Below are 24,932 nucleotides of genomic sequence, written 5' to 3'. Positions count from 1 at the left end.
AGCCTGCAGTATCTGTCGTTAGGGAAGGGAGACCTTTTGAAGGGGTACAAATTCTTGACTCTCTTCAATGATGGGCACTCCACCTAGAGGCTTTCCTGCTGGGCAGAGCAGCATTACAGACTATGGCCAGATCTGCAATGTGGCCTGCGTGATACACTTGAAAGGGGACCGACCCAAACCAGTTCAACAGAAGCAGACCTGGATCACACGTCCTTCTATGAAATCTGTATAAAGATGGAAACCCAAGCATGATTGTTCTTTTCAGTTGTCTCTTCTTCTGAGGAGGGGTATTCCGCAGATTATGGAGTGGCCAAGGGTTGATGTTTCACTGACAGCCACCTCCCTAGAGGCAAGGCAACATCGCATGGAGTCTGATTTGAATGTGGAATTATTGGACTGTCTTGAGTACCAAGACCACCTGCCTAGTGAGCAGGGAAAGGAAATGTGAAACCTGCAGGAGTTGACCTTTGAAGAAACTGCTGTAATTGACCCTGGGTTATGGTCCAGCCGACAGACTTGCTCAGCAAGGGCACTGAAGGAATCGTGGTACTGCCTGACTGAATAGTGCAACCTTCATTACTGATTCTCACCCTGTGTATCTACCAAGACACTTGTAGCTGTTGGCCCAAGTGGTAGACCATACTGAAGATTGAATGCTGGTGGTTCTACTCCACAAGTGGACTTTGTGACTGCAGCAGTGTCCAAGTGTGTAGTTGGGCCAGTACGGAACACCAATTTAATAGAGAGGTTCTTGTGATTAATCTAGGTTGTCTCCTCAAGACACACTGTGCTTTAGATAGTGCCTGGCGAATGCCTCGCCAAAGAACCCTCACCTGCGAGCATGTGGCCTTCCTGCTCAAGAGCCAGCACCACGTACTCACCGGAGTGTCGGAGTGAGCCATGGACTATAACCAGCCACTCAGAAGAGGGCCACTGATAGAAGCCTTCGCTCATGCCATAGTGCACCCTGGAAGACTGCTGTGTACCACCTGGAAGCTTCCAGCTACTGGTGAGAACTCTGTTCTGTGGGAGGGCCTGACGTGGCCCAGCGCTACTCCTATAAACAGGGCGAGAGCGTGAGCAGCGCCTTCGACCATGAGACTGAGTGCAGTGCTAAAATCAAAGAGTGTTGGTGGGATGACCTACTTAGGGGTCAAGGGGTAATTGGAGCGGTTGGCAGATGTCCTGGAAAGCACTGAGGGCTAGAAGTACAACCATTTCATTTTGCGCGCCTTTAATCGTGATTTTATTTATTTATTTTTTGCGAGTTTGCGACTCTCAATTAGAGACTCGCAATATGAAATGGACTAGTGTGTCTTAGACACATTTAACAATTCCCAATGGTGTCGCAAATTACCTACCTCATCAATATTCATGAAGTAGGTCGCAATTTGTGACCCCATTGGGAATTGCCAGCACTCACAGGGATGGTGGCTTGCTGGGAACAGCAAACCATCATGTCTGTGACTGCTTTTTAAATAAAACAGTTTTTTTCGGATTAGTTATTTTTAAATGCCCTAAAGGTAGCCAACCATCTAGCAGGATCTCTGAGTGCCAGAACATGCAAGTTGAGATGCATTTCCAACAAAAAAATAAAAAGTTTTCTTTTAATTTTTTCAGAGTAAGCAGTGGTCCGTGAGACCACCACCTGCTATGAAAAAATATTTTCACTTCCATTGACAAAGGTGGAGCCTCTTCCTGTTTGCGAATGGGTTACCACCAACTAACTGTGATTGCTTTGTGACTGCAAATCAATCGTACGTACCACTGAGACTCTTATTTGGAAGGGACGCCCTTGGCACGCCCCTTCCACATAGTGCCACGCAAAACTATTTTGCGATTCAGAAATAGATTACCGAATCACGAAATAGCATTGATACATGCCAAAATGCTATTTTCGTGTCGCAAATGGCCCAATTCTGCTAATCGGCCAGTTTGTGACACAAAAATAGCTATGTACATCTGGCCACAAGACTCATACCCTTTTTTGGGTATTCAAGCATATTTGAATGTGTAGTGAAATTTTGTTTTCTATAGTGCTTATCTTTTGTACAAAGAAAATCCCTTGGCTATATATTGATTTTACTGTTCTACTTTTTAAGGGATGGGTGTAGGTACTGATTCCTGAGCCTGAATACCCCACACTAGCCTCCCTGAGAAGCGTGAGGCTGCTATCCCTCCCTACCACTTAGGAGTCAAGTACCGAAACGGTTGTACTTGGTGCAGTTTGTAGAGCCATAGTAAGACAGACTTCAAGAGAAAATGTCAAAAGGCCTCAGCCCACACTGTTGTGACCTAGAAGTTCTCGTCATCCCTGTGGCCTCCTGAATAGGGTCCGACAACTAACATGTCTACTGGACCAATACAAAAAAAAAATCAGGATACCAGTTTCACAGGCTTTCTGATCACGCAGGGCAGATGTATTAACCATTTTACCATACAAGGGACATTCTTCATCCAGCACAGAGTAACTCTAGTCTGTCTGGTGAAATTGAGTTTTATTCTGTATGCCTTTTTTTATTTTTTTTATTTTTAATACTTGACAGCCTAATCTAACGTTTATGGTGTGAAGATCCCATGATGCAGGCGTTATAGTTACTTACCTGTAGTCCTGGTTCTGCATCATTGGACTCTGCATTGAAGTCTTCCTCCTACCCTGACTTTCTGTCCTGGTCCTACGGTATAAACAAATATCATAATATTCTTCTCACCCTCTATTCAGAATTTTGAAAGAGGCCCGAGGCAACTGCTAATACAAGGCATTAAGGGTAGCAGAAGCACTCGGAGCCTTAAAGGAACAGGGCACGTTTCTAATCTGAGCCTATTAGGCTCCACTTTTCCTTATTACTTAGAACTGTTCTAGAGCAGATTACATTGTAGGTGCTGCAATGTAGTTTTGAGATGGATTTTTCTTTTGGTATTACAAACAATCTAAGACTGATAATCTTTCATTGTCTATGGAGTGTGCAGTAACATTTTGACAAGTTAGACTCTTCATGCACATCAATATATATATCAATTTGAGAAATGTTCTAGGATCACCAGCACACACAGCAAGGAATGTTTCTAACGTTTTTGACTTCAGTGAGGATTCCTACAAAGCAGAGCCCGGCCTACAAGTAACAGGTTTTTAACAGTGTGACTCTGGCTGTGGCACTTGGTTCTAATCTTCAGTTTTGAGCCGACTGCCTACACATTTTCTGTCTTAAGTGATGCAGACCATTTGCTATAACCAAATATGACATGCCAGAGGCGAAGCCACAATGTCTGTAAGCGGGGATCCTGGCTAAGTTGCCTTCTTTATACTTCTACTAAAGTGACCTTTTGTCCTATCCCCTTAACAGATTGACATGCTATTGAAAGAGTACCTGCTCTCTGGAGATGTGACTGAAGCCGAAAGGTGCCTGCAGGAGTTGGAAGTGCCTCATTTTCACCATGAACTCGTATATGAAGTAAGATCATGCATATATTATGTTGTCTGGTGCTTCTCCTATAATGCCTGCCACTAAGGGAGTACTCAAGTTAGAAGTCCAAATAATACCTTCACAATTAAATATGGATTGCATATCATTTTGGAGGAGCTGCCCCTTTAAGTAATATGTAAATACTGTGTAAAGGGTCCAGGGGTTCCACAGTGAGTGGACAGGGCTTGCTATGCAATCCCAAAGTGCTCTATTTAGGGGTAGTGTGATTGAGCCAGCATTAGGCTGAAGACAGAGGAGTGCAAGACATTTACAAATACCACAATAGTCAGTAAATGAGACACGATTTAAAAAGGAGATTCACACCATTTTATAAAAATAGCTTTATATATGTTTAGGCGTTAGAGAAAAATAAATTGTTCAGGTAAGTACGTTTTTAAATGGAAATTATTTTCGCTTCAACTTAAAAAGTGGACACAGTGAACTTTTTGATCTTCTAGGACTTCCTATAGGAAGAAAAACAAGTTCTGTAAACTGGTACTTAGCAGCTACTTACAGGGACAGTCTTCTGGAGTTAAGGTAACTAGGGGACAAGGTCCAAGGCAGCACCAACAGGTCACTTCGAGAGGCACTGGGGTGTCTGGATGCAGAGGTGCTTTTCATTGTTGGGTGCTCAATGTTATCCTATGGGGAAAAACATGTACTGCATTCAGGAATTTCACAGCGACTTACGGGACCAGTCGTCTGAAGTTTAGGTAAAGTATGGTTCAAGGTCCAGGGCAGCACCAACAGGTCACTTCAGAAGGCACTGGGGTGTCTGAGTGCAGAGGTGCTTTTCAGCATTGAGTGCCCAATACGTTTCAATGGAGAGTGATCAGCACAAAAAGAGGCTGCAGGCTCTGGCTAGGAAGCCAGTTGGGCTGAACCAGCAAGTGGGCTCAGGCCTTGCAATGCTCTGGGACAGAGGGGGGACACCTTTGGTCCCCTTCTTCGAGGCCCATGGGCGACTGATGCAGGAGTGTCCCTAGGTGTCAGGTTTTTCCTTCCCGAGCAGCCTCAGTTGAGGGGCCTGCGTGCAGAGGCTGTGGATTTGAGTGCTGGGAAATCTTGTTGGCACCGGTGGCACACTTCAACTTGGGCCAGAGGCAACGGGTGCAGTGGTGGCTTCGGGTGTTGGGTTTTGGCGGTTCCAGAGGCGTCAGGGTTGTCTCTTTTGGAGATTCTTTAGAACAGGTCTGCTGTTCACAGTAGGTCTTGAGTCTTTTTCGAAGGCAGGCAGTCCTCCCAGGTTTCTGGAATCAACAGCTGCAGGCAAGTCGACTTTGGCGCAGTTTTTGACGAGGAATGCAGACCAGCTGGCGGGGCTGGTACAAGGTGAAGTTGTTTCTTCTCTCCTCTTCTGCTTTTTCGGCTCTTCGGTGTCCTCTCTCTTCTTAGGCCGTCGGGATCTGCTTCTGTGGTGCCAGAAGCTCCCCTAAATACTGAATTTAGGGGTGTGTAGGGTAGTAACCAATGGGCTCCTGACCCTTGGGGTCACTACGCCTAAATATATTACCTTTTCCTGTGGGGAGGGGGCATAACCCTGTCCCAGAATTCCTAAGTATGCCAGCTACCAAAATGGCTACTTCTGAAAAATTGTGTCCACCTTGGAGTGGTACTAGCCTGGGGGTGGCATGCCTACCTGACTAGCTCATTTTCCAGCCTGTCCAGGTGCCAAATGAACTCTGGAAACACGGGGGGAATGGCTTCCTTTCCTGTGAGGGGAGCCAGATTTGCATTTCAAATGCTGCCTCAGAAAGGCTAATCAGCAGGTCATCCTTTGGGAAGGGGTGTTAAACCCTCTTCCCGGGCAGGCCTTTGTGCTGGACCTCCTGAGAGCAGAGGGTTCGGACCCTAGGGATCCAGAATGGTGTCTTGGGTGGCAGGCTGGTAGAAACTGGTCAGCTAGCACACCAGAGGCTTGTGGGGTTTCAGGGGACACCTCTAAGGTGCCATCTGGGTGCATGTATTAGTAAATCCAACACTGGCTTCAGTGTAGGTTCACCAATACGTGATGTTTGATACCAAACATCCCTATCTTCAGTGAAGCCCTCATGTAACTGGGAAAGTCGTACTGACCAGTGTCCAGCACATTTTTTTAAAATGGCTTCCCTAGTCACTTACAATGTCTGAGAATCAAAAAATATATTGCAGGGTTATATCTGCTCGTGCTGTCCTTAGGGCTGTAAGGCCTGCCTAAGGGGTGACTTACATATATTGCATGCAGTGTTAGGGGACACTGTGTGCCATTTCATGTTTTCACTTCTGTCTGCACCTAGACACGCAGCCTGTCATGTGCTTGGCGGGGGGTCCCTTAAGGTTGCACAATTCATGCTGCGGTCTTTAGGGACCCATTTTAGTACCTCAGGCCCTAGGTACCTTGGGTACCATTTACAAGGGACTTACATGAAGTGATAAAGGTTTTGCCAATTGGGAAACAACTGTGCAGTTCAGGAAAAGAGATCTGGCACTGGGGATCTGGCAGGCAAGCCCAGTGCACTGTCATTCCAAAATACCAGGAAAAATGTGTGTGTGGTGAGTGTGGGGGGTGGGGGACAAGGGGGATGGGTGACACCCATGCCAAAAAGAGGCACTTTCCTACACATGCTTTAGAATATCTTCAGCTGGGACCCATTCTTATCTGTGCTGGACTCCAAATGCATGTTTGGCTTAAAGTAATTCCATCCTTGTGCTGCACTGAACTTTTGGATAAATGGAGGCTGCATTTTCCATTTTATGGCAGTTTTGTAACAGAAGAAGCAATGTCTGCCTGATGCATCCAAACCACAAAACACTCCATCTTGCTTACTACATGGCTTCTGAAGTCATAGAGTTTGGGTATGTACCGCTTCCTTTTGAATGTATGGGCATTCGTAAAGAAGCACGCAGACCCTACAGTTAGACAGTGTTAAACAAAACGTTTCCCGTTAGCAGCATATTACTGTCAACCTTAAAATGTTGATCCACTTAAAGCCTCAGTACAAGACATTGTGGGGGTTATTCTAACTTTGGAGGAGGTGTTAATCCGTCCCAAAAGTGACGGAAAAGTGACGGATTTACCACCAGCCGTATTACGAGTCCATTATATCCTATGGAACTCGTAATACGGCTGGTGGTATATCCGTCACTTTATCGTCACTTTTGGGACGGATTAACACTCCTCCAAAGTTAGAATAACCCTCTGTGTGTTACTTGCTACATTTACAAGAAGCAAACTTAGCATCCTCTTCAATTGGACTTCACTTAGCAGTGATAGCTGCTTATCTCCAAAACCGACAACATAGGCCCTCATCATGACATTGGCGGTAAGTGATAAAGTGGCAGGAGGTGCGGCCTCCTTCCCCTTCGTAGCAGGAGGTGCGGCCTCCTTCCCCCTACGTGGCAGGAGTCGAGGGCTTCTTACTCCTTCATGGCAGTAGCTGTGGGATCCTTACCCTTCCTGGCTGGAGTGGGATCCATCACTGCCTTGCCTCCACAACTAGGAGATACCTCCACTGCCCCAGTGGACTGTTTGGCAGAGGTGCTGGGCTTGGTCGTTGAGACCCTGCTCTTACGGTCAGGATGGGGGGTTTGTTGGAGGGAAGAGGTTAGGTTGGGCAAGGAAAAGCTTTTTAGGGATGGTGGGGAGGGAAGATGGAGGAGGGATGGGAGTGGAGGTTGAGGGAGTGGTTGTTGAGGGAGTGGTTGTTGGAGGACTACGTCTGCTGGCCTTGGGTGCAGGTGCATGGGGATTGTGCTGATGTGAGGTGGATGATGTTTGGTATCTGAGTGCTTGCATTTGTGACCTTTAAGGGATAGGGGGGGCGCAGACACGGTTGTAGAGGACATAGGGGACGCATGCATGGATGTTGTGGAGGTTTCTGCTAATGAGGTGTGTGTGCTGCTTGGTGTGGTGATGCTCGTGGTGGATATTGAAGCAGTGCATGAAGGTGTGAGTGTGGATGCGACTGAGGGAGGTGGCGGATGAGGGGGAGACAGTAGAGGCAGTAGATATGGTTGTGTCTGCAACTCTATGATGTTTGCGTGAGTGCTTGTTTGCTGAAGTGTGGTGCCTGTGTTTGACTGTGACACTTTTGTGTGTTTTCTTGTGCATGCTCGTCTGTATGTGTGCATGGGGGGGGTTGGGGTTGAGGAGACTGGGACTGGGAAGTGGTAGTTGGAGGGGGAAACGGTAGGGACAGGGACAATGGCTGCCATCAGAGAGGAGGCCAGAGCCTGAATCGATCTCTGTTGGGCCGCCAGTCCACTGTGGTTGCCCTACAGCAATGCAATGCATTGCTGCATCTGGGATGGCAGCCCCTGAATGGCATTCACCATGGTTGACTGCCCTACAGAGATGGATCTCAGGAGGTCAATAGCCTCCTCACTCAGGGCAGCAGGGCTCACTGGAGCAGGGCCTTTGGTGCCTGGGGCGAAGGAGATGCTGACGCTCCTGGGTGAGCGGACACGGGCAACTCGCTGAGGGGCTACTGGGAGAGCGGTGCTGGTAGGGGGGTGTAGGCTGTACCTGCAGCTAGGGTGGTCCCAGAGGTGTCCGCCACCACCAGGGGGCTTTCATCGGAGGAGGTATCGGAGTCAGTGTTGTCACCTCCTGTCTCTGCCGTGGTGCTCCCCTCGCTCTCCTTCCCACTGATTCCCTCGGCATCGGTGAACTCTGCGTCCTGGGTCCTGTGGGATGCAGCTCCCTCTGTCGCTGGTGCCCCTGCACCTCCGCCAGATGATGCTAATGCACACATGGACAGGATGACAGAAGATAAAACGGGGGGAGAGAGCGAAAGGGAACACTGGGTCAATTACTGCACCAACTCCACAGTTGGCATACACAGCACCGTCACACATAGGGATCAGGATGGAGCACTGTGCATTGCACTGCCATTGATGCCACAGCAAGATGAGGGCCAAACACTCCCAACTGCACACCTCCTGGGACCCACTAAACCCTGTTTGACATGGAATGCAATCTAGCTAGGTTACCTCGTTTTCCCTTTCAACTATTACCCTTGAGCTGGATTACGCTGCAGTGTCTGGCATGGCATTAAGGGGCTCCAACTGACACCCACCACCTGGATCCCATGCCACCTACGAATTGTTTTAACGGCCTCTGTACTCACCCCCTTATGACTGCTGTGATGCCCTCAAGCACCCATCCAGCTCTGGGTAGGCCACCGCCAGTATGTGGGCCATCAGCGGGGTCAGGTTCCGACGGGCACCCCTTCCTTGTTGGGATGCCATCCCCAGCTGGGCCTCCGCGGTCTTCTGTGCCCAGAGTCTCAGGTCCTCCCACCGTTTCCGACAGTGGGTGCTCCGCCTGCCATAGACCTCCAGGGTCTGCAAGTCCTTGGTGATGGCACACCATAATCCCTTCTTTTGAAGGGCACTGACCTGCAGAGGCGATACAGACTGGAGGACACCATTACACATACAATCCAGCCTGTCACACATATGGCCCACCAATCCCGTTTCCTTCACCATTGGCAGCGCACACCATGTACACCACCACATGACATGTCCCCCCTACACCTTGATGACACGATGCTTCACACATCTCCATGCAGCCTTCCCACATGCATCGTGCCCAACGTGTACTCACCTGTTGGTCTGGAGGTCCAAACAGCAGTCCGTACTGGGGCAGGACCCCATCCGCCAATTGCTCCAACTCCTCCAAAGTGACACACGGGCCATGGTAGGTTCCAGACACAGGTCACAGCAGCACACGCAGTGTAGGTGTTCTCCTGTTGAAGGTCAGGAAACAAGTGAGGAATCAGATAGAAAATAGCGGTCACGTCAGCGGTGGTGTACAGTCACCTCTGGCGCAGATCTCCATTGGCCAGAAGACGAACCCCTGTGAACAGACCGCTTGTGGACTTGGCTACACTGGAGGACAGGCACATTATACTGATTTACAGACTGGACAGGGCCACAATCACAGAGCTGTGTGCCCAATTGGAGCCGACCTGATATCAGCTATCTGTCATCCCACTTGGATCCCCCCTCCATTTTACAAGTGCTATCAGTGCTCCATTTCCTGGCAACTGGTTCTGTCCAAGTGGCAGTAGGCTTGGAAGCTGGAATGTCACAGCCAATGTTTTCTACCTTGCTAGCAAGGATATTGTCTGCCCCGGTGAAATACATGTGCAGCTACATTGCTTTCCCCCAGGTGGAGGATTTGGCAACTGTGAAGGCAGGATTCTATGCAATGGGCTATATCCCCAATATTATTGGGGTGATTGACGGTACACATATTGCGATAGTCCCCCCCCCCCCCCCCCCCCCCCCCAATCCCGCTCACCCCCCGCCGCTGCCAAAATGAACAGCTGTTCATGAATTGTAAGGGTTGCTAATCACTGAATGTGCAAATGGTGTGCCTGGAGGACCAGTACCTCCCTCACGTCGCTGCAAAGTATCCTGGGCCAGTGCATGACGCCTTCGTCCTGAGTAATAGCAGCATCCCAAATGTGATGGCCCAACTAAAGAGGCACAGGGTGTGGCTAATAGGTGAGCCAGAGCCCCAACCCACTGTATGTCAGTGTATACCTTCAGGTGTTCTCCCCATAGGATTGTGTAAGGATAAATGTTGCCCCTCAATACTTGCAGGTGAATGTGGCTGCCCAAACCTATTGTGGCCGCTGACCCCTGTGAGGAATGCCAGGACAGGGGCTGAGGACCGTTCTAATGAGGCACATGGGCGATTCAGACGAATAATCGAGCTGACTTTCGGCCTCCTGAAGGCCAGGTTCAGGTGCCTCCATCTGATAGGTGGATCCCTCTGTTTCCCAGAAAGGTCTGCCAGATAGTAGTGGCATGCTGCATGTGGCACAACCTGGCCCTCAGACAACATGTGCCTTTTATGAAGAAGGAGGGGACTGGAGATGACCCTGTGGCAGAGGACAACAGAACATCAGTTATACGACAATACTTCCAATGACACGTAGGTGGGACAGTGGAACTGACCATTACTCTGACTATTGATTTATCTGCGTGGCTGTAGCATGTTGGCATTCACTCCCTTTGCATCTCAACTTACTGTCACCTATGGCTTCTCATTTTACAGATGTTGGTGATATGACAACAGTGTCCTGATGTGATCACTACAGACAGTTACAGGTCAATATTTGTATGCGATCACAGTGTTCAGACCATTTGCACTCGATGTGAATGTTCCCACAAATGCACATTTAAAAAACATAAAACAGTGTTAATCAAAATGTGTTCAAGGGTGTTTATTGTAGTGCTATAAAATTGAGGGTAAAGTGCAATGGAATGGGGTGATGGTGGAGGAAAGTCCAGGGTACTGTTCCAGTTCAGCTTGTAGCACAGGTCCACTGTCCAAGGGGCAATAGGAAGGGGAGCAAAGGCAGCTCAAAGTGGACAACAAGGTGACAGGTTGGGACACAAGGGAGACAATCAGGAGAGTCTCATTTTCTGGCGGTGGTCTTGGTCTTGGCAAGTGTCTCAGGCTTCTGTCTGGTTCGCAGGGAACGTTTACAGGGTGGTTCACCTTCTGCAGGGGGAGGGATGCTGGTGGCCTGTGGGTCCTGTGGTGGGATCTCCTGCCCACTAGCTGCAGCAGATGTTGTGGGCTGGTCAATAGACTGGCTAGTGGTAGGGGCCCGCTGGTGTGCATTCCATTCCCTCATGATGTTGGCCATGTCTCTCAGCACCCCTACTATGGAGATCATGGTGGTGTTGCGGGCTTGCAAGTCCTCCCAGATCTCCTGATGGTGTTCTTCCTGCATCCGCTTGTTCTCCTGCATGTTGTTCAGGATCTGGCCCATCGTGTCCTGGGATTGTTGGTAGGCACCCAGGACATTAGTGAGTGCCTCCTGGAGAGTCGGTTCCTTGGGCCTGTCCTCCCCCTGTTGCCCTTTTCCCCTTTCCCTTGAACGGTGTGCCTACTGCCACTGACCCCAGGTCCTTGATTGCCTTGGGGTGTGGAGTGGGGTCCCTGTACAGGTGGGCACACTGCGGGTTGGCGTGTCCTGGGGACAGAGGTGTGGGAATGCTGTGTAGGTGCTGTGGTGTTGGTAACTGATGGGGGAGGCTGTGTGGTGGACTGTGTGTGAGCTGGGGTGACCGACTGACAGGTGGTCCCTGATTGGCCAGGTTGTTGATCCAGATCCTGAAGTCCAGAGTTACTGTCATCAATGGGGGCATCTTCTGTTGGGGACTGGATAGTCGTGACACCTCCTCTCCACTGAGATTGGCTCAGGCACCTGTAGGGATGTAAGTGATGTATTCTGCTTCATGCCTGTGACATATTGTACATCCCTATCTTCCCCTCTATCGTTGCTGTTGCCCTGCCACCTTTGTTTGTGTATGGTGGTGTTTTGTGTGCTTGTTAGTTCTCCATGCTGTGCATGTTTTGGTGATGGGCCTCTATGCAGGGCTGGGAGGGCTGTCCATGCATTAGTATGGCATGCAGGGCTTGGCATTGGGGTTAGTCATATGTGTAGGTGTGCAGTGCGTGGGGTGGGGTGGGGTGGGGTGGAGTGGTGTGATGGGAGTGAGGGTGTGAGATGGCATGCAGGTTTGGGGGGGTGATAAGTGGTAAATGTTGACTTACCAGTGTCCAGTCCTCTGGCTACTCCAGTGAGTCCCTCTGGATGCAGTAATGCCAATACTTGCTCCTACCATGCTGTGAGCTGTGGGGGAGGAGGTGGGGGTCCACTGCTAGTCCTCTGTATGGCGAGCTGGTGCATTGTTGCCACAAACATACCTTCCCCTGTAGGTCGTTCCACTTCTTCCTGTTGTCGTCCCTTGTTCTTTGATGCTGTCCCACAGCGTTCACCCTGTCCACAATTCTCTGCTTTAGCTCCATCTTCCTTGCTGTGTCTCAACACTATTTCCTCCACCATGGCCCACAACTCCTCATCTGTGAAACTGGGGTGCCTTTGTGGGGCCATGGGTGTTTTTTTGGTGCATGTAAATCTGTGGGTGTTGGGTAGCGTGATTGGGTGTGCCTAGTGTAGTGCGTGAGTGATGTATGGGTGTGTGTGTTTGTGTGTGTGTAGTTGTCACAGTGGTCTTGATGTCTGTCTGGCAATGATTTGTATTCGTAAAGGGTTGTGGGTAATGTGTGTGTTTTATAGTGGTGTGAGTGAGTGGGTGTGGTGTGTGTGTGTATGGGTGTCAGGTTTGTGTTTTTGGAATTTGACAATGTTGTGCAGTTTAGTATTTGGATATACATTCTGAGCACGGTGGTGTGTACCGCCAATGGTTTACCGCCATTGAAGGTCCGCCATGGTGATTCGTGGGTCATGATGTGGTGGGCGTTGTTCCGTTGGCGTAACGGTATGGGTGTTGGTACCAACAGTTTACCACTGACCTTTGGGTTGACAGATTTGTATATGTGGCTAAGTAGACCAACCCCTGAGAGCTGGGGGAGGCAGAAGATGACTGGTTAAGAACTAGGGTTAACCAGAAACCCCTAGGGGGTGATCAGAAAAAAGGAAGACATGGTTCTTCTCAGGGGAAGAACCAAGGGAAAGATGATAAAAAGCCCAAGGAGTCCTCACAAGAGTCCCCAAAAACTTCTCAGGGTGGGGTGGGGGGGGGGGGGTGGGCGAGCCATTCTACTTCTAAGGAGAAAGGGTATCAGGGGAAGCTTTATGATCCTGTTAAGGCAGGAAAGTTTCAAGAGCTTGCTAAGGCCGGCAAGTGCTTGTGAGTGTCATCAACCTGGACACAAAAGAGGAGATGCTATCTGCTCCAAGAAGCCCCCCCACTGGTGGGAAATCCCAGGGGATTGCTAGTGTAGGGATGGGGGTGGAAGTTGGCCCAGGGCTGGGATCGGGGTACACAGAGGTCACCTTAGTATCCGTGGGTGGGTGTTAGGGTTTGTACACAGCAAAGAGCATGTCCCCTCTCACTGCACTAGTGGGTTCTGTAATAGCTCCCTTTTAAACTTACTATTGAAAGCCTTTCTTGTTATCTCACCTTCCCCCCCCCCCCCCAGGCTTCTGTGTATGTTGTTTAATGTGCTGTTTTGTTTACACATTGGGCCTTGCTTTTACCAAGGCTTCTTTAAAATACTCCTCCCTAGGCCATGTGTTAATCCAACTCATTTGTATAATAACTGAAACTCTGCACACCTTTCAAGAACATGTGCAGCATGTGAGGACCACACCCAGCTCTTCAAACCACACCCAGCTCTGCACACCTTCCAAGAACATGTGCAGCATGTGAGGACCACACCCAGCCATTCAAACCACACCCAGCCCTGTCTATAAAAGGCATCCCCCGAGCCTCACCCAGTGCTTGTGCTCGTCTACCTCCCGCTTACCTGAGAACAGATCCCTCGGCGCTGGCACTCCTGCTCTTTACAGACTTTCATTGACTTCAATGGGCGCAGCTTCTGGCTCTTCCTTCTTCCGGTTTCCGGTTCCTCCTTGCTTCAGCCTCTCTCCTATGAGTAACCTGCAAAAGAGAAAGAAGACAAGGTTAGACTGATCAGTATCTCTTGCCAGCAACAAGTAAGTGCAAAACCTTTTATTACCTGAAAGAACTTTGACAACAATTTCTGGATTCGTGTATAGACAATTTGAAACGAAATACCTTCCACTAACATTGTGATTCAAACTCTTTGTTACAAGAATATTTTGCAGAACTTTGTGAAGCAAACATTGTTTTTTCTCATGGAACTTTTAAGAATCGAACAGTGGAAACCATTAACAGCAAGGCAAACAGTAAATCAAGGACTTGCACAAATTACATGCTGTATTTTGATGTAAAAGTACAGTATTTGTTTTATAAAAGATTCTGGAAATATGGGAAAAGTGAGTCTGCTATTGGGAATTTAGGCTTTAGTTATATTATGATGAATGTTTGATATTGGTAATTCTGATAACTGCATTTGTTTAATGTTTTAGAAGCTTTACAGTAATAGAAAACACATCCCAGAGCAGTAACACATTCCAAACCTGGAAACTAGAGACCAGGATCCAAGAGGTACTTTTAGAAGAGAATTTCTAATAAATAAAGGGATAGTCAGGAACCCATTTAGGAATAGGTTGCACTTATCTGTTCTTTGTTTATGTTTCATTAGGCACCAGTTTCTACAGAAGTCAGAAAGGGCCGCAGATTTGTGCAGCACTTCAACAGTGGAAACGTAAGAACGGTGTTGTCTCTCTTTTTTATTTTAACCACTTCCTCCCTTCCCTTGAGCTTCTGTTCTTAGTGCACTGTTTTAAAAACTAGTGTGCTGGAACAAGCAGTTTCAGGGTGGGGTCGGATTGTCTTCAACCTCCATCAGAACTGAACAAGAACTCAGGTGAGCTGGGCTTTGACAGAGGGGTAGACATTGCAACTATGGCCACCTTACCTCCCAGCATGGAGAGGTATAGGCAGAGGCCTAAAAGTCAATGGGACTGAGGTGGAAGCTCTGAGAGATACAGTGCCAGTGTTGCAATGGTCACAGAGAAGCTGGTTTCTCCAGCACAGGTCTTACCTTGTGTCTTCCACCAAGTGACTTATGCAGATAGCAGAACCAAACTCCATCCCATGGCTATGGTGAGCCTGGAATGGATATCAGGTTGGGGGGGGAGGTGTCATAATATGCTGAACAAATATTCGCTACCGCGGCGGTATGTTGGCGGCCGTCAGCGTGGTGGTAAGCGGTTTTTACCTTTAATGTCGAAATTACTACCATATTTCTTTATTTAGAACGCCTGTTATTAAGGCATTTATGGAAGGGCTTACATAAGTTATTCCACCTAGAGTTCCTGCAGCCCAGGTATGGAACCCTAAAATTGTACTTACTAGACTTATGGGTCCACCATTTGAACCCATGCATTCCTGCTCTTTGCAATTTCTTTCACAGAAAGTTGCTGCTTTTTTGGTACCTTTAACTTCACTAAGAAGAGTAAGTGAATTACAAGCTTTCACTTTAGAGGAGCCATTTTTCCAAGTACATAAAGATAAAATAGTTCTCAAGACAAACCCTAAATTCCTACCTAACGTAGTTTCACCATTTCACATTAATCAATCCATGGAGTTGCCTGTCTTTTTCCTACAGCCAGACTCAGTTGCTGAAAGAGCTCTCCATTCACCGGATGTTAAGAGCTCTTATGTAATACATTGACGGGACAAAAGGTTTTAGAAAATCAAAACAACTTTTTGTAACTTTTTCAATGCTTCACAAAGGTAATCCAATTTAAAACAGTGGATTAGCTAGATGGATAGTCAAGTGTATTCAAACTTGTTATTTTAAAGCTAAAAGACAACTACCAATGACTCCTAAGCACACTCTACCAGGAAAAAGGTGCTTCTATGGTCTTTTTAGGAAACATTCCAGTAGTAGATATTTGTAAAGCTGCTACTTGGTCTCCACCACATACATTTACTAAACACTCTGTATATGTTCTAGCTCTTCATCAGGCAGATGTTGGCCAAGCAGTCCTTACAACACCTTTTCAAGCTACTCCTACAGGCTAGCCACTGCTTATTTAGTGGGGCTGATTTACAGTCTATGCAAAGCATGTGGATCCACAGCTACACAAGCCATTGAACGGAAAAAATGTTACTTACCCAGTAGACATTTGTTCGTGGCATGTAGTGCCGTAGATACACATGCACCCTCCCTCCTTCCAGGAAGCTTGTAGTCATTGTAGTACAACCAGTGCTTTAAATGGGCCGGTACTGAGTACCAGCACTTTTCTATTTTGAAAGGGAGAGTACTGGCACATTTCAAGAAAAACGTAATACTTTTAATTGGAGAGTACAAGTACTTTTCGGAAACAAGCAGGTACTTTGGCATAGAGTACCTGCACTTAAATTTTTCCATTTCAAACACTGAGTTAGATGGCGGACTTATGCAAAGCACTACATGCCACGAACAGATTTCTACTGGGTAATTAACATTCTCCTTTTATCTTGGAGATAAGGATACCCATCTTAAAAGACCTCAAGAGTTTAGGAAATTCAAGAATGTGTTTCTCTTCCGTGCGTGATGTTGTTGACAGCAGTCTGCTTAGCATCTTGGGCTTTTATAATGCTCATGCAAGTTTATGGTCGGCATGTAGGTGTTGTGAGTGTTTCTGCACATTCTTAAGTTTTTTTTTCTGTATGTATTTGAATAACATTTTACTATGTTAGGCTTAATGTTCCTTTTTGCAGCATTAACTACGCTCCGCTTTAGAAATGATGGCTGCCTTCTGTAGGTTTCATTGGTATGATTTATTTTTTGGCTCTAGTTCAGAGTCTTAAGTATTTGAAGCAGCTCTGCTGCATTTTTTTCACCCTAATTTGTCTTTTATCTTTTTTTCTTCTTAAAAATGTATTTCTCTGTGCACAGCATGGTGAAATGGCCCACTGCCTAGACATGAGTGTGTCACGTCCCTTGTTTTAATGAGCTGTTTCCCATCTCACGTCTATTATAGTTTTGAAACAGTTTTTTTTGTGATGATTTACTTTTCTTAATGACTCCCCCATTTATGGCTTGCAAACTGGTATTAAAATAATACAGATAGTGGGTGTTTCATATGCTGAGTATAGGTTTCCACAAAGTAGATGAGTGCAGGCAATGTGAGTCCACAAATCTGAAGTAAGGCTGTTTAAGCTGGGCCACTCATGGCCCTTCCATTGTGATTGCAGGTAAAATGAAGGCAGGCGAGACTTTGACTTATCTAAGAAGTGAAGGATGCCCTGACTTTGTAGGTATTGTTAAGTCCTTTACAGTTATGCAGCCTAGTCTCACTTTTATCATGTTCATTGACCTCCTCTCATTTAGCCCATTTCATTATGCTGCTGAAATGCTAGTCTCTATTAAGAAGTAAAACTCCAAAAATGCTTTTTCTGTTATCATTCGTTTTAGAGGTGTCCTTTAATCTTGATTCCTCTCTTTCCCGATCAACATTAATTTCTTTGTCATTTTGCTCCCTTCTTTCTAACGGGATGGGGTATACTTGCAGCTCAGTCAAGACCAGAAAACACTAAAGATGCAGTTATAAGTGTTTTCAGAATGGGCTTTGAGAGACCTTGTCTGTTTATTGCATTAAATTCTATCTGTCACCAACTATTTTCTGCTGCCATTCCTTTTGGATTGCAAGTCACCTGTCTAAGCATGTTTTTTTCCCTCACAAATGGAATAAATTCTTTCTAAGTGTGTGTCTGCCAGTCTTTAAGGCAGCTGTTTTTTTGAGTTCGAGCAACTGCTCTTTCATATCAACGACAAACACTTTTTTAAAAACAAATCCAAACCTTTTGGAAGAAATGGACTTGAATGACCTCCGAGGTAAAGGTGTATGCTAATCTGCTTCCTCATTGAAAATATGAGGGGACTAGTCTTAGGTCACAACTCAGGACACTCAACAGATGTTTGGATGCTCCATTTAAGGGAAGACTTTACAGCCATGCTCAGTCTCCAGAAAGCATCCTCCACATCAACAGTTCCTAAATTTAGTGGCTAGTGGCCAACATTTTCAAATCATTGTTTTTATCCAGTACTGGATCTTTCATAGAGTCACATGCTTGAGTCTCTCCCGTTGGCGACATGGGAGTCTCACAGTATCCTAAAAAGCAGTATATGGCAGAAACCAAACTGGCCATAGAGTTTGTAATGCAAAACAGGTCCAAATTTGACAGATTGTCATTATATAAGATGGACCAAACTTGAAGCACAGCTAATAAGACCACAGCACCATCTAGAACACTCCCAAGAGAAGCTCCCTTCCTCAGATTTTCAGCATGAGAGTGAATAATATAACCTTAGTAACTAAAAGAGAGCCTCTAAGGGGAGGAGGGTGGTTTGAATGTGAATCTATGAAAGATACTGGATAACTGCAGTTACAGGTAAGTAACTAATTTCTCTTCCAGGGGATCCTCATCAATAGTCATAAACATTGAATATTCCCGCCCTTGTGCGGGGACCCCGGAGCATATATATATAAAATACATACATATTATCATGTGTAAAACAGCAATGCAGGCTATAATCATAAATAGGCTAAAATGCTTTATTTCTATGCAAGTTTTTTTTTTTTGTTGTTTTTTTTTATATTATAAAATCACAAATAGATCATAAATATCTACCTAAGCCCCAAAAACTGGACTTAGGGAAGTAAACAGCAGTAAATATCAGAGAAAAATAGAAAAAACCACATTGAAAAACAATGAAGCATTCTTAGCCAATAGGCTGCATGCAGGTTAACACAGGAGAACCATAAAAACTTTGGCACCGTGCCTTTAAGACCCTGAGCACCTCCAGTATCCCACCATGCCTCAGGGGTGAAGGGAAGGTGACAGTTGGTTCACAGTTAGGTCAGTTCTTTTTTCCGGCTTCTTCTGAGAGGATCCTGGAGCATTGAGCTCTCAGTTTTTCTGAGTTTTCCTCAGAAAAATTCTTTAAAAAAGCGTTTTTTCACTTTTCACTCGACAAGTAACATCTTTGTCTGAGCTAGGAAGGTTTTTTCTGACAGAAAAATGCCATCTCTTTTTGTAAAATGTCCCTCTTGTGGGAAGAAGAAAGCCCAGTCAGACCCACACTCTCTGTGTATTGTCTGCCTGCCACAGAGTCACTGTCCTGACACCTGCAAGTATTGTAAGAACATGTCAAGGAGGACTCTCAAAGACAGAGAGAAGATCAGGCTACATGGGCTTCAGGAGAGGAAAAAGTCAACATCCTCTTCACTTCCCAGACCTACAGCAGAAGGAATGGCCCGATCGACGTCGACAGGTAGGATTGTACCTGTTTGTTCTCCATCGACGTCATCGGCACCACCGTCTCACCGGCATACATCGCCGTCGACGGCGACCAGACCGACGTCGAGGGACAAAACGTCGAAGCATGGACACAGGGGTACATCTCCGTCGACGGCAGGCCGCCGTTCGGCGTCGAGTCATCTCCGGCGCTCCCGTTCGCCGTTGAGAACGTCTCACCCCTTGGCGTCGAAGGACACGACACCAAAAACACCTCGACGGCATGAACATCCGCCGTCGACCACTCGCCACTCAACGTCGAGACACACGACGGCGAGTAGGTCCAGGTCCCGCGATAGGCGATCGGCGTCAAGACACTCGACGGCAAGACCTCCGACGTCAAGACCTTCGACGTCGAGAGCAGACCAGCCATCGCAACCTTCGACGTCGAGGATGCAATCGACGTCGGCACAACCTTCAGCTGTGTCACAGGCAGTAGAGCCAGCGGACAAAGCTCCCTCACCGGTGGTCTCTATAAGGAGTGCATCATCCCATTCCAGAGCATCGGGGCATGTTTCTCCCATCACAGCATCCCCGGATTCACAATACTCGAGGATGTATTCTCCTACTGCCTCATTACCGAGAACGCCATCGCCTACAGCTAGAGCAGGACGGGCTCGTTCTGCTTCTCGTCAGCCGACCACAAGACCTGCACACTCTGCTACAGCCTCTCGGAGCAGGTCCCGTTCCCGAAGGAGAACCAGGTCACGAACACCACGCAGAAGATCACCTTCTTGGTCTTCTTCAGGATCGTCTGTGGGGCGCTACTCCCCCACACTCTCAGATTCTCCACCTGCTAGGATTTCCCCGGTGGATGATATCACCACTTTTAATGAGGTTCTTCTAAGGGGAGCGCAGAAGCTAAATATTGAGGTACCGGAGCCGGCCACCTCATCCTCAGTTATCTTTGAGACCCTACAACACAGATCAGTCTCGAGAAAACTGCTGCCACTAGTACCGGGTTTGCTGCAACCGACTATGGACACTTTTCTGTCTCCAGCCACTCTCAAGTCTGCCCCGGCTAGGATTCAAAAGAAATACAAAGCTCCGGAACAAGATCCTTTATTCCTGCGGAAGGATCCCCCACCGGACTCTGTGATCTTAGCCGCAGCCAGAAAAACACACTCTGTGGCATCATCTTCCACAGTCCCCCCGGATAAGGAGAGCAGACACCTAGACTCTCTGGGGAGAAAGATGTGCGGTACGGCGGCATCTGCTATGAAGGTCTCCAGCGCCTCAGCACTTCTGGGCAGATATGACCGCTCTCTGTGGGACTCACTCCACAGATTTACAGAAAAGTTGCCCAGGGAAGATAGACAGGACTTCCAGGAAATCTTGCAGGAAGGGGGCCTAGTATCTAACCAGGTCATCAGCGCGGCGGCGGACGGGGCGGATTTGGCTGCGCATGGGTATGCGCACGGAATCTGCGCTAGGAGGTCTTCCTGGCTACGGCTCACGGGTCTGAAACAGGAAGCACAGCAGCGCATTTTGAACCTCCCATTCAGCGGGAGTTCGTTGTTCGGTACCCACGCGGATGAAGAGATGGCCCGAATGAAAACGGAAGTCGACACGATGAGGGCAGTGGGCCTGGAACGTAAAAAAGACTTCAGGCGGAGGTACAGGCCGTATGACAGACGACCATTCCAGCAGAGGGTTCAAACCCCTCACTGGTCTCAAAGGCCACAACAACGACAGGGACGTCCCCTGTTTCAGGCACGTAGACCCACAAGAGACAGAGGGTCAAGTAGACCTCAACAGTCTACAGCAAAGACACCATCAAAGCAATGAGGCATTGCTTCCATCAGCACTGTGCACCACTCCGGTGGGGGGAAGTGTTACGCATCATCTTCGCGAGTGGCACTCAATCACAAAAGACAAATGGGTGCTCAATATTGTCGAACATGGCTATTCTCTCCTTTTCAAAAAACCTCCTCCACACTTGCCGCCAGCAAGGTGTTTTCCTTCTCATCTCAGCCTGCTACGCAAGGAAGTTCTCGCACTCCTACAAAAGAAAGCTGTAGAAAAGGTTCCTCCGGCACAAAAAGGAAAAGGGGTGTACTCCCGTTACTTTCTGGTGGCGAAAAAAGGTCAACAGGGCCTCTTCAGACCAATTCTGGACTTACGGCTCCTGAACAAGTACATAAGAAAACAAAAGTTCAGGATGCTAGCCCTTCACCAGATTGTCCCGCAACTGCATCAGGGAGACTGGATGTGCTCCATCGACCTACAGGATGCATATTTTCACATCCCAATAGCAACCAAACATCGGAAATTTTTACGTTTCCAGATAGCGTCACAGCACTACCAATTCAGAGTCCTTCCATTCGGCCTGAAGTCTGCACCCCGAGTCTTTTCAAAATGTGTAGCAGTGGTAGCGGCACACCTTCGAAGACAAAAAATATTCGTCTACCCCTACCTGGACGACTGGCTAGTGAAGGCCTCATCTCCGGATCAGGCGAGAAAACATCGAGATATCGTTCTAAGAACTTTCGAGTCTCTAGGTCTTCAAATCAACCACGACAAGTCAACCTTGATTCCAACACAAAACCTCCACTACCTGGGAGCGATACTAAACACAGAGCTCCAAAGAGTGTATCCTTCGGAGGAACGACTTTTATCAATCCACAGGAAGTGTCAACATCTATTAACAGCCGATGCACCTACAGCTCGTCAGGTGACATCGCTTCTGGGCTCCATGGCTTCATGCATCTTCATTGTCCCGAATGCCAGGCTACGCATGAGGCCCCTTCAGGAGGCATTAGAGAGCAATTGGAGCCAAAAGACTGGTCACTGGGAGGACAGAGTTCGACTACCAGCAGTGGCTTTTCAATCACTACAATGGTGGATGCACAGACCTCACCTGTCGATAGGTTCTCCGTTTCACCAGACAATTCCAGTCGACACTCTGGTAACGGATGCGTCTCTTCAGGGTTGGGGTGCTCATCTGGGTTCCTTCCAAGCTCAGGGTCTGTGGTCCGACAAGGAAAAGAACTATCACATAAATCTACTGGAACTCCGAGCAGTCCATCTGGCTCTCAAATCTTTCTCTCCATTGGTTCAGGGGAAATCTATCCTAATTCAGACAGACAATACAACCACAATGTATTACCTGAACAAACAGGGGGGAACAAGATCACTACCTCTGTCTCGAGAATCCCAAACGATATGGCATTGGCTCCTGGCCAGGGGAATGTCTATCACAGCGGTACACCTGCCAGGTCAGCAAAACGTAGAGGCAGATTTCCTGAGCAGACATCTGGAAGACGCGCACGACTGGGTGCTACACGACGAAGTCGTCGAGGACATCTTCGGTCAATGGGGTCGACCTCAGTTGGATCTCTTTGCAGACGAAACAAACAAGAAATGCCCAGACTTCGCGTCCAGGTTCTGCCGTCCGGGATCTCAAGGGAATGCCCTGTTGATCAACTGGTCAGGGACATTTCTCTACGCCTTTCCACCGATTCCCCTCATACCGGCAGTAATCAACAAATTTTACAACTCCAGAACCAGAATGATTCTGATAGCGCCACAATGGCCCCGCCAATTCTGGTACACGGACCTACTCAACTTATCGGAAAGACCTCACAGGAGGTTGCCGTGCAGACCGGATCTCCTGAGCAGAATGGAAGGCAGAATCCTACATCCCAACCTTCCCTCTCTGAGCTTGACAGCATGGCTCCTGAATTCCTACAGTATGGGCACCTAGGGCTCTCACAGGAGTGCATGAGCATCTTGAAAGAGTCAAAACGACCTTCCACGCGGCGTTCTTACGCTTTTAAGTGGAAGAGATTTTACATCTGGTGCTCTCAACAAGGTATAAATCCCATACGAGCTCAGGAGGACGTCATACTATCCTATTTACTTCATCTGGCGAAGTCTGGTCTGCAGGTATCTTCTATTAAGGTTCATTTGTCTGCAATTACAGCGTATCGTAAGTCGCCTTCTCAGGAATCCTTCTTTACGATACCTGTAGTCAAGGATTTTTTAGAAGGCTTGAAAAAGGTTTTTCCTCCCATTCGGAGACCTTCTCCTCCATGGGAACTGAATGTAGTCCTGTCAAAACTTATGGGCCCTCCCTTTGAACCTATCCACAAGGCCTCTTTACAGCACCTTACGTGGAAGACGGCTTTTTTGGTGGCCATTACTTCAGCGAGGAGGGTCAGCGAAATTCAGGCTCTGTCTTGCAGAGAACCGTACACGGTTTTTCACGATAATAGAGTGGTTCTGCGAACTCACCCATCTTTCCTTCCGAAGGTGGTGTCAGAATTCCATATCAATCAGACTATATCTTTACCGACTTTCTTTCCCAATCCGGAGACTCCGGCTGAGAAAGCATTGCATTCTTTAGACTTAAAACGAGTGCTGAAATTCTATTTGGACAAAACAAAACCGATTAGACATTCTAACCATTTGTTTGTGAATTATGGTCATTTAAGAACAGGAGAGGCAGCGTCTAAACGAACTATATCAAGATGGATTGTGTCTTGTATTGTTAACACTTACCAACTGGCTAATAAGCAATTACTGGCTAGGCCAAAAGCGCATTCCACAAGGGGAAAAGCGGCTACTGCTGCCCTCCTTAACAATGTACCAATTTCCGAGATTTGTAAGGCTGCTACATGGAAGTCTGTGCATACCTTTACTAAGCATTACTGTTTAGACTCGGATGCAAGAGCTGATGCCCAGGTGGGGCAGGCCTCTCTTAGAAATCTATTTGCATGAATATGTATTCTTTCCTGCACTTCTTTCGGACAGTCCGCAGAGTTTAGGGATGGGCTTGCTAATCTATTCAATGTTTATGACTATTGATGAGGATCCCCTGGAAGAGAAGGATTAGTTACTTACCTGTAAATCCTAGTTCTCTTCCAGGGGTATCCTCATCAAAGTCATAAACAACCCACCCTCCTCCCCGGACTTAAGTCTCCTAGAAGTGCAGGACAGATTATCTTTCTGATCAGTTACACAGATTGTCACCGTAAAAAAGTACTGACCTAACTGTGAACCAACTGTCACCTTCCCTTCACCCCTGAGGCATGGTGGGATACTGGAGGTGCTCAGGGTCTTAAAGGCACGGTGCCAAAGTTTTTATGGTTCTCCTGTGTTAACCTGCATGCAGCCTATTGGCTAAGAATGCTTCATTGTTTTTCAATGTGGTTTTTTCTATTTTTCTCTGATATTTACTGCTGTTTACTTCCCTAAGTCCAGTTTTTGGGGCTTAGGTAGATATTTATGATCTATTTGTGATTTTATAATATAAAAAAAAAAAAAAAAAAAAAAAAAAAACTTGCATAGAAATAAAGCATTTTAGCCTATTTATGATTATAGCCTGCATTGCTGTTTTACACATGATAATATGTATGTATTTTATATATATATGCTCCGGGGTCCCCGCACAAGGGCGGGAATATTCAATGTTTATGACTTTGATGAGGATACCCCTGGAAGAGAACTAGGATTTACAGGTAAGTAACTAATCCTTCTTATCCAGTATTGGATCTTTCATAGATTCCCGTGCTTGAATCAGAGTAACAAGCAGTATCATAACATTAACATGGGTGGAGGGAATACAAAAACATTGCGTTTTCCCTTTCTCTCTTACTTCTGACACACTTATACATATGAACTACCTTCTCTCTATTTATAAAAAAAAAAAAAAAAAGAGGTAAGCAAGCATACAAATGATATCAAGACTATGGCGAAAGCATAGACTTCGAACTTGAATAGAAAAGTCAGATTAATACAAGAACAAGAGATATAGAACAACATTATTAATGATAA

The 24,932-nt window shown here is 47.1% G+C and overlaps 1 protein-coding gene across 1 annotated transcript in view; it reads left to right on the top strand.

Moving 5' to 3' along the window:
* Positions 1–24,932, top strand: part of PDCD4 (programmed cell death 4) — a 241,564-nt gene that overhangs the window by 108,189 nt on the left and 108,443 nt on the right. Inside the window, exon 9 of the mRNA XM_069239401.1 lies at positions 3,345–3,452. Coding sequence (XP_069095502.1) covers positions 3,345–3,452 — 108 coding nt within the window. The remainder of the gene's footprint in view (positions 1–3,344; positions 3,453–24,932) is intronic.

This window comes from Pleurodeles waltl, chromosome 6 (genome assembly GCF_031143425.1).
Source record: "Pleurodeles waltl isolate 20211129_DDA chromosome 6, aPleWal1.hap1.20221129, whole genome shotgun sequence".
Lineage (NCBI taxonomy): Eukaryota > Metazoa > Chordata > Amphibia > Caudata > Salamandridae > Pleurodeles > Pleurodeles waltl.
This window is presented reverse-complemented; position numbering and strand designations above follow the sequence as displayed.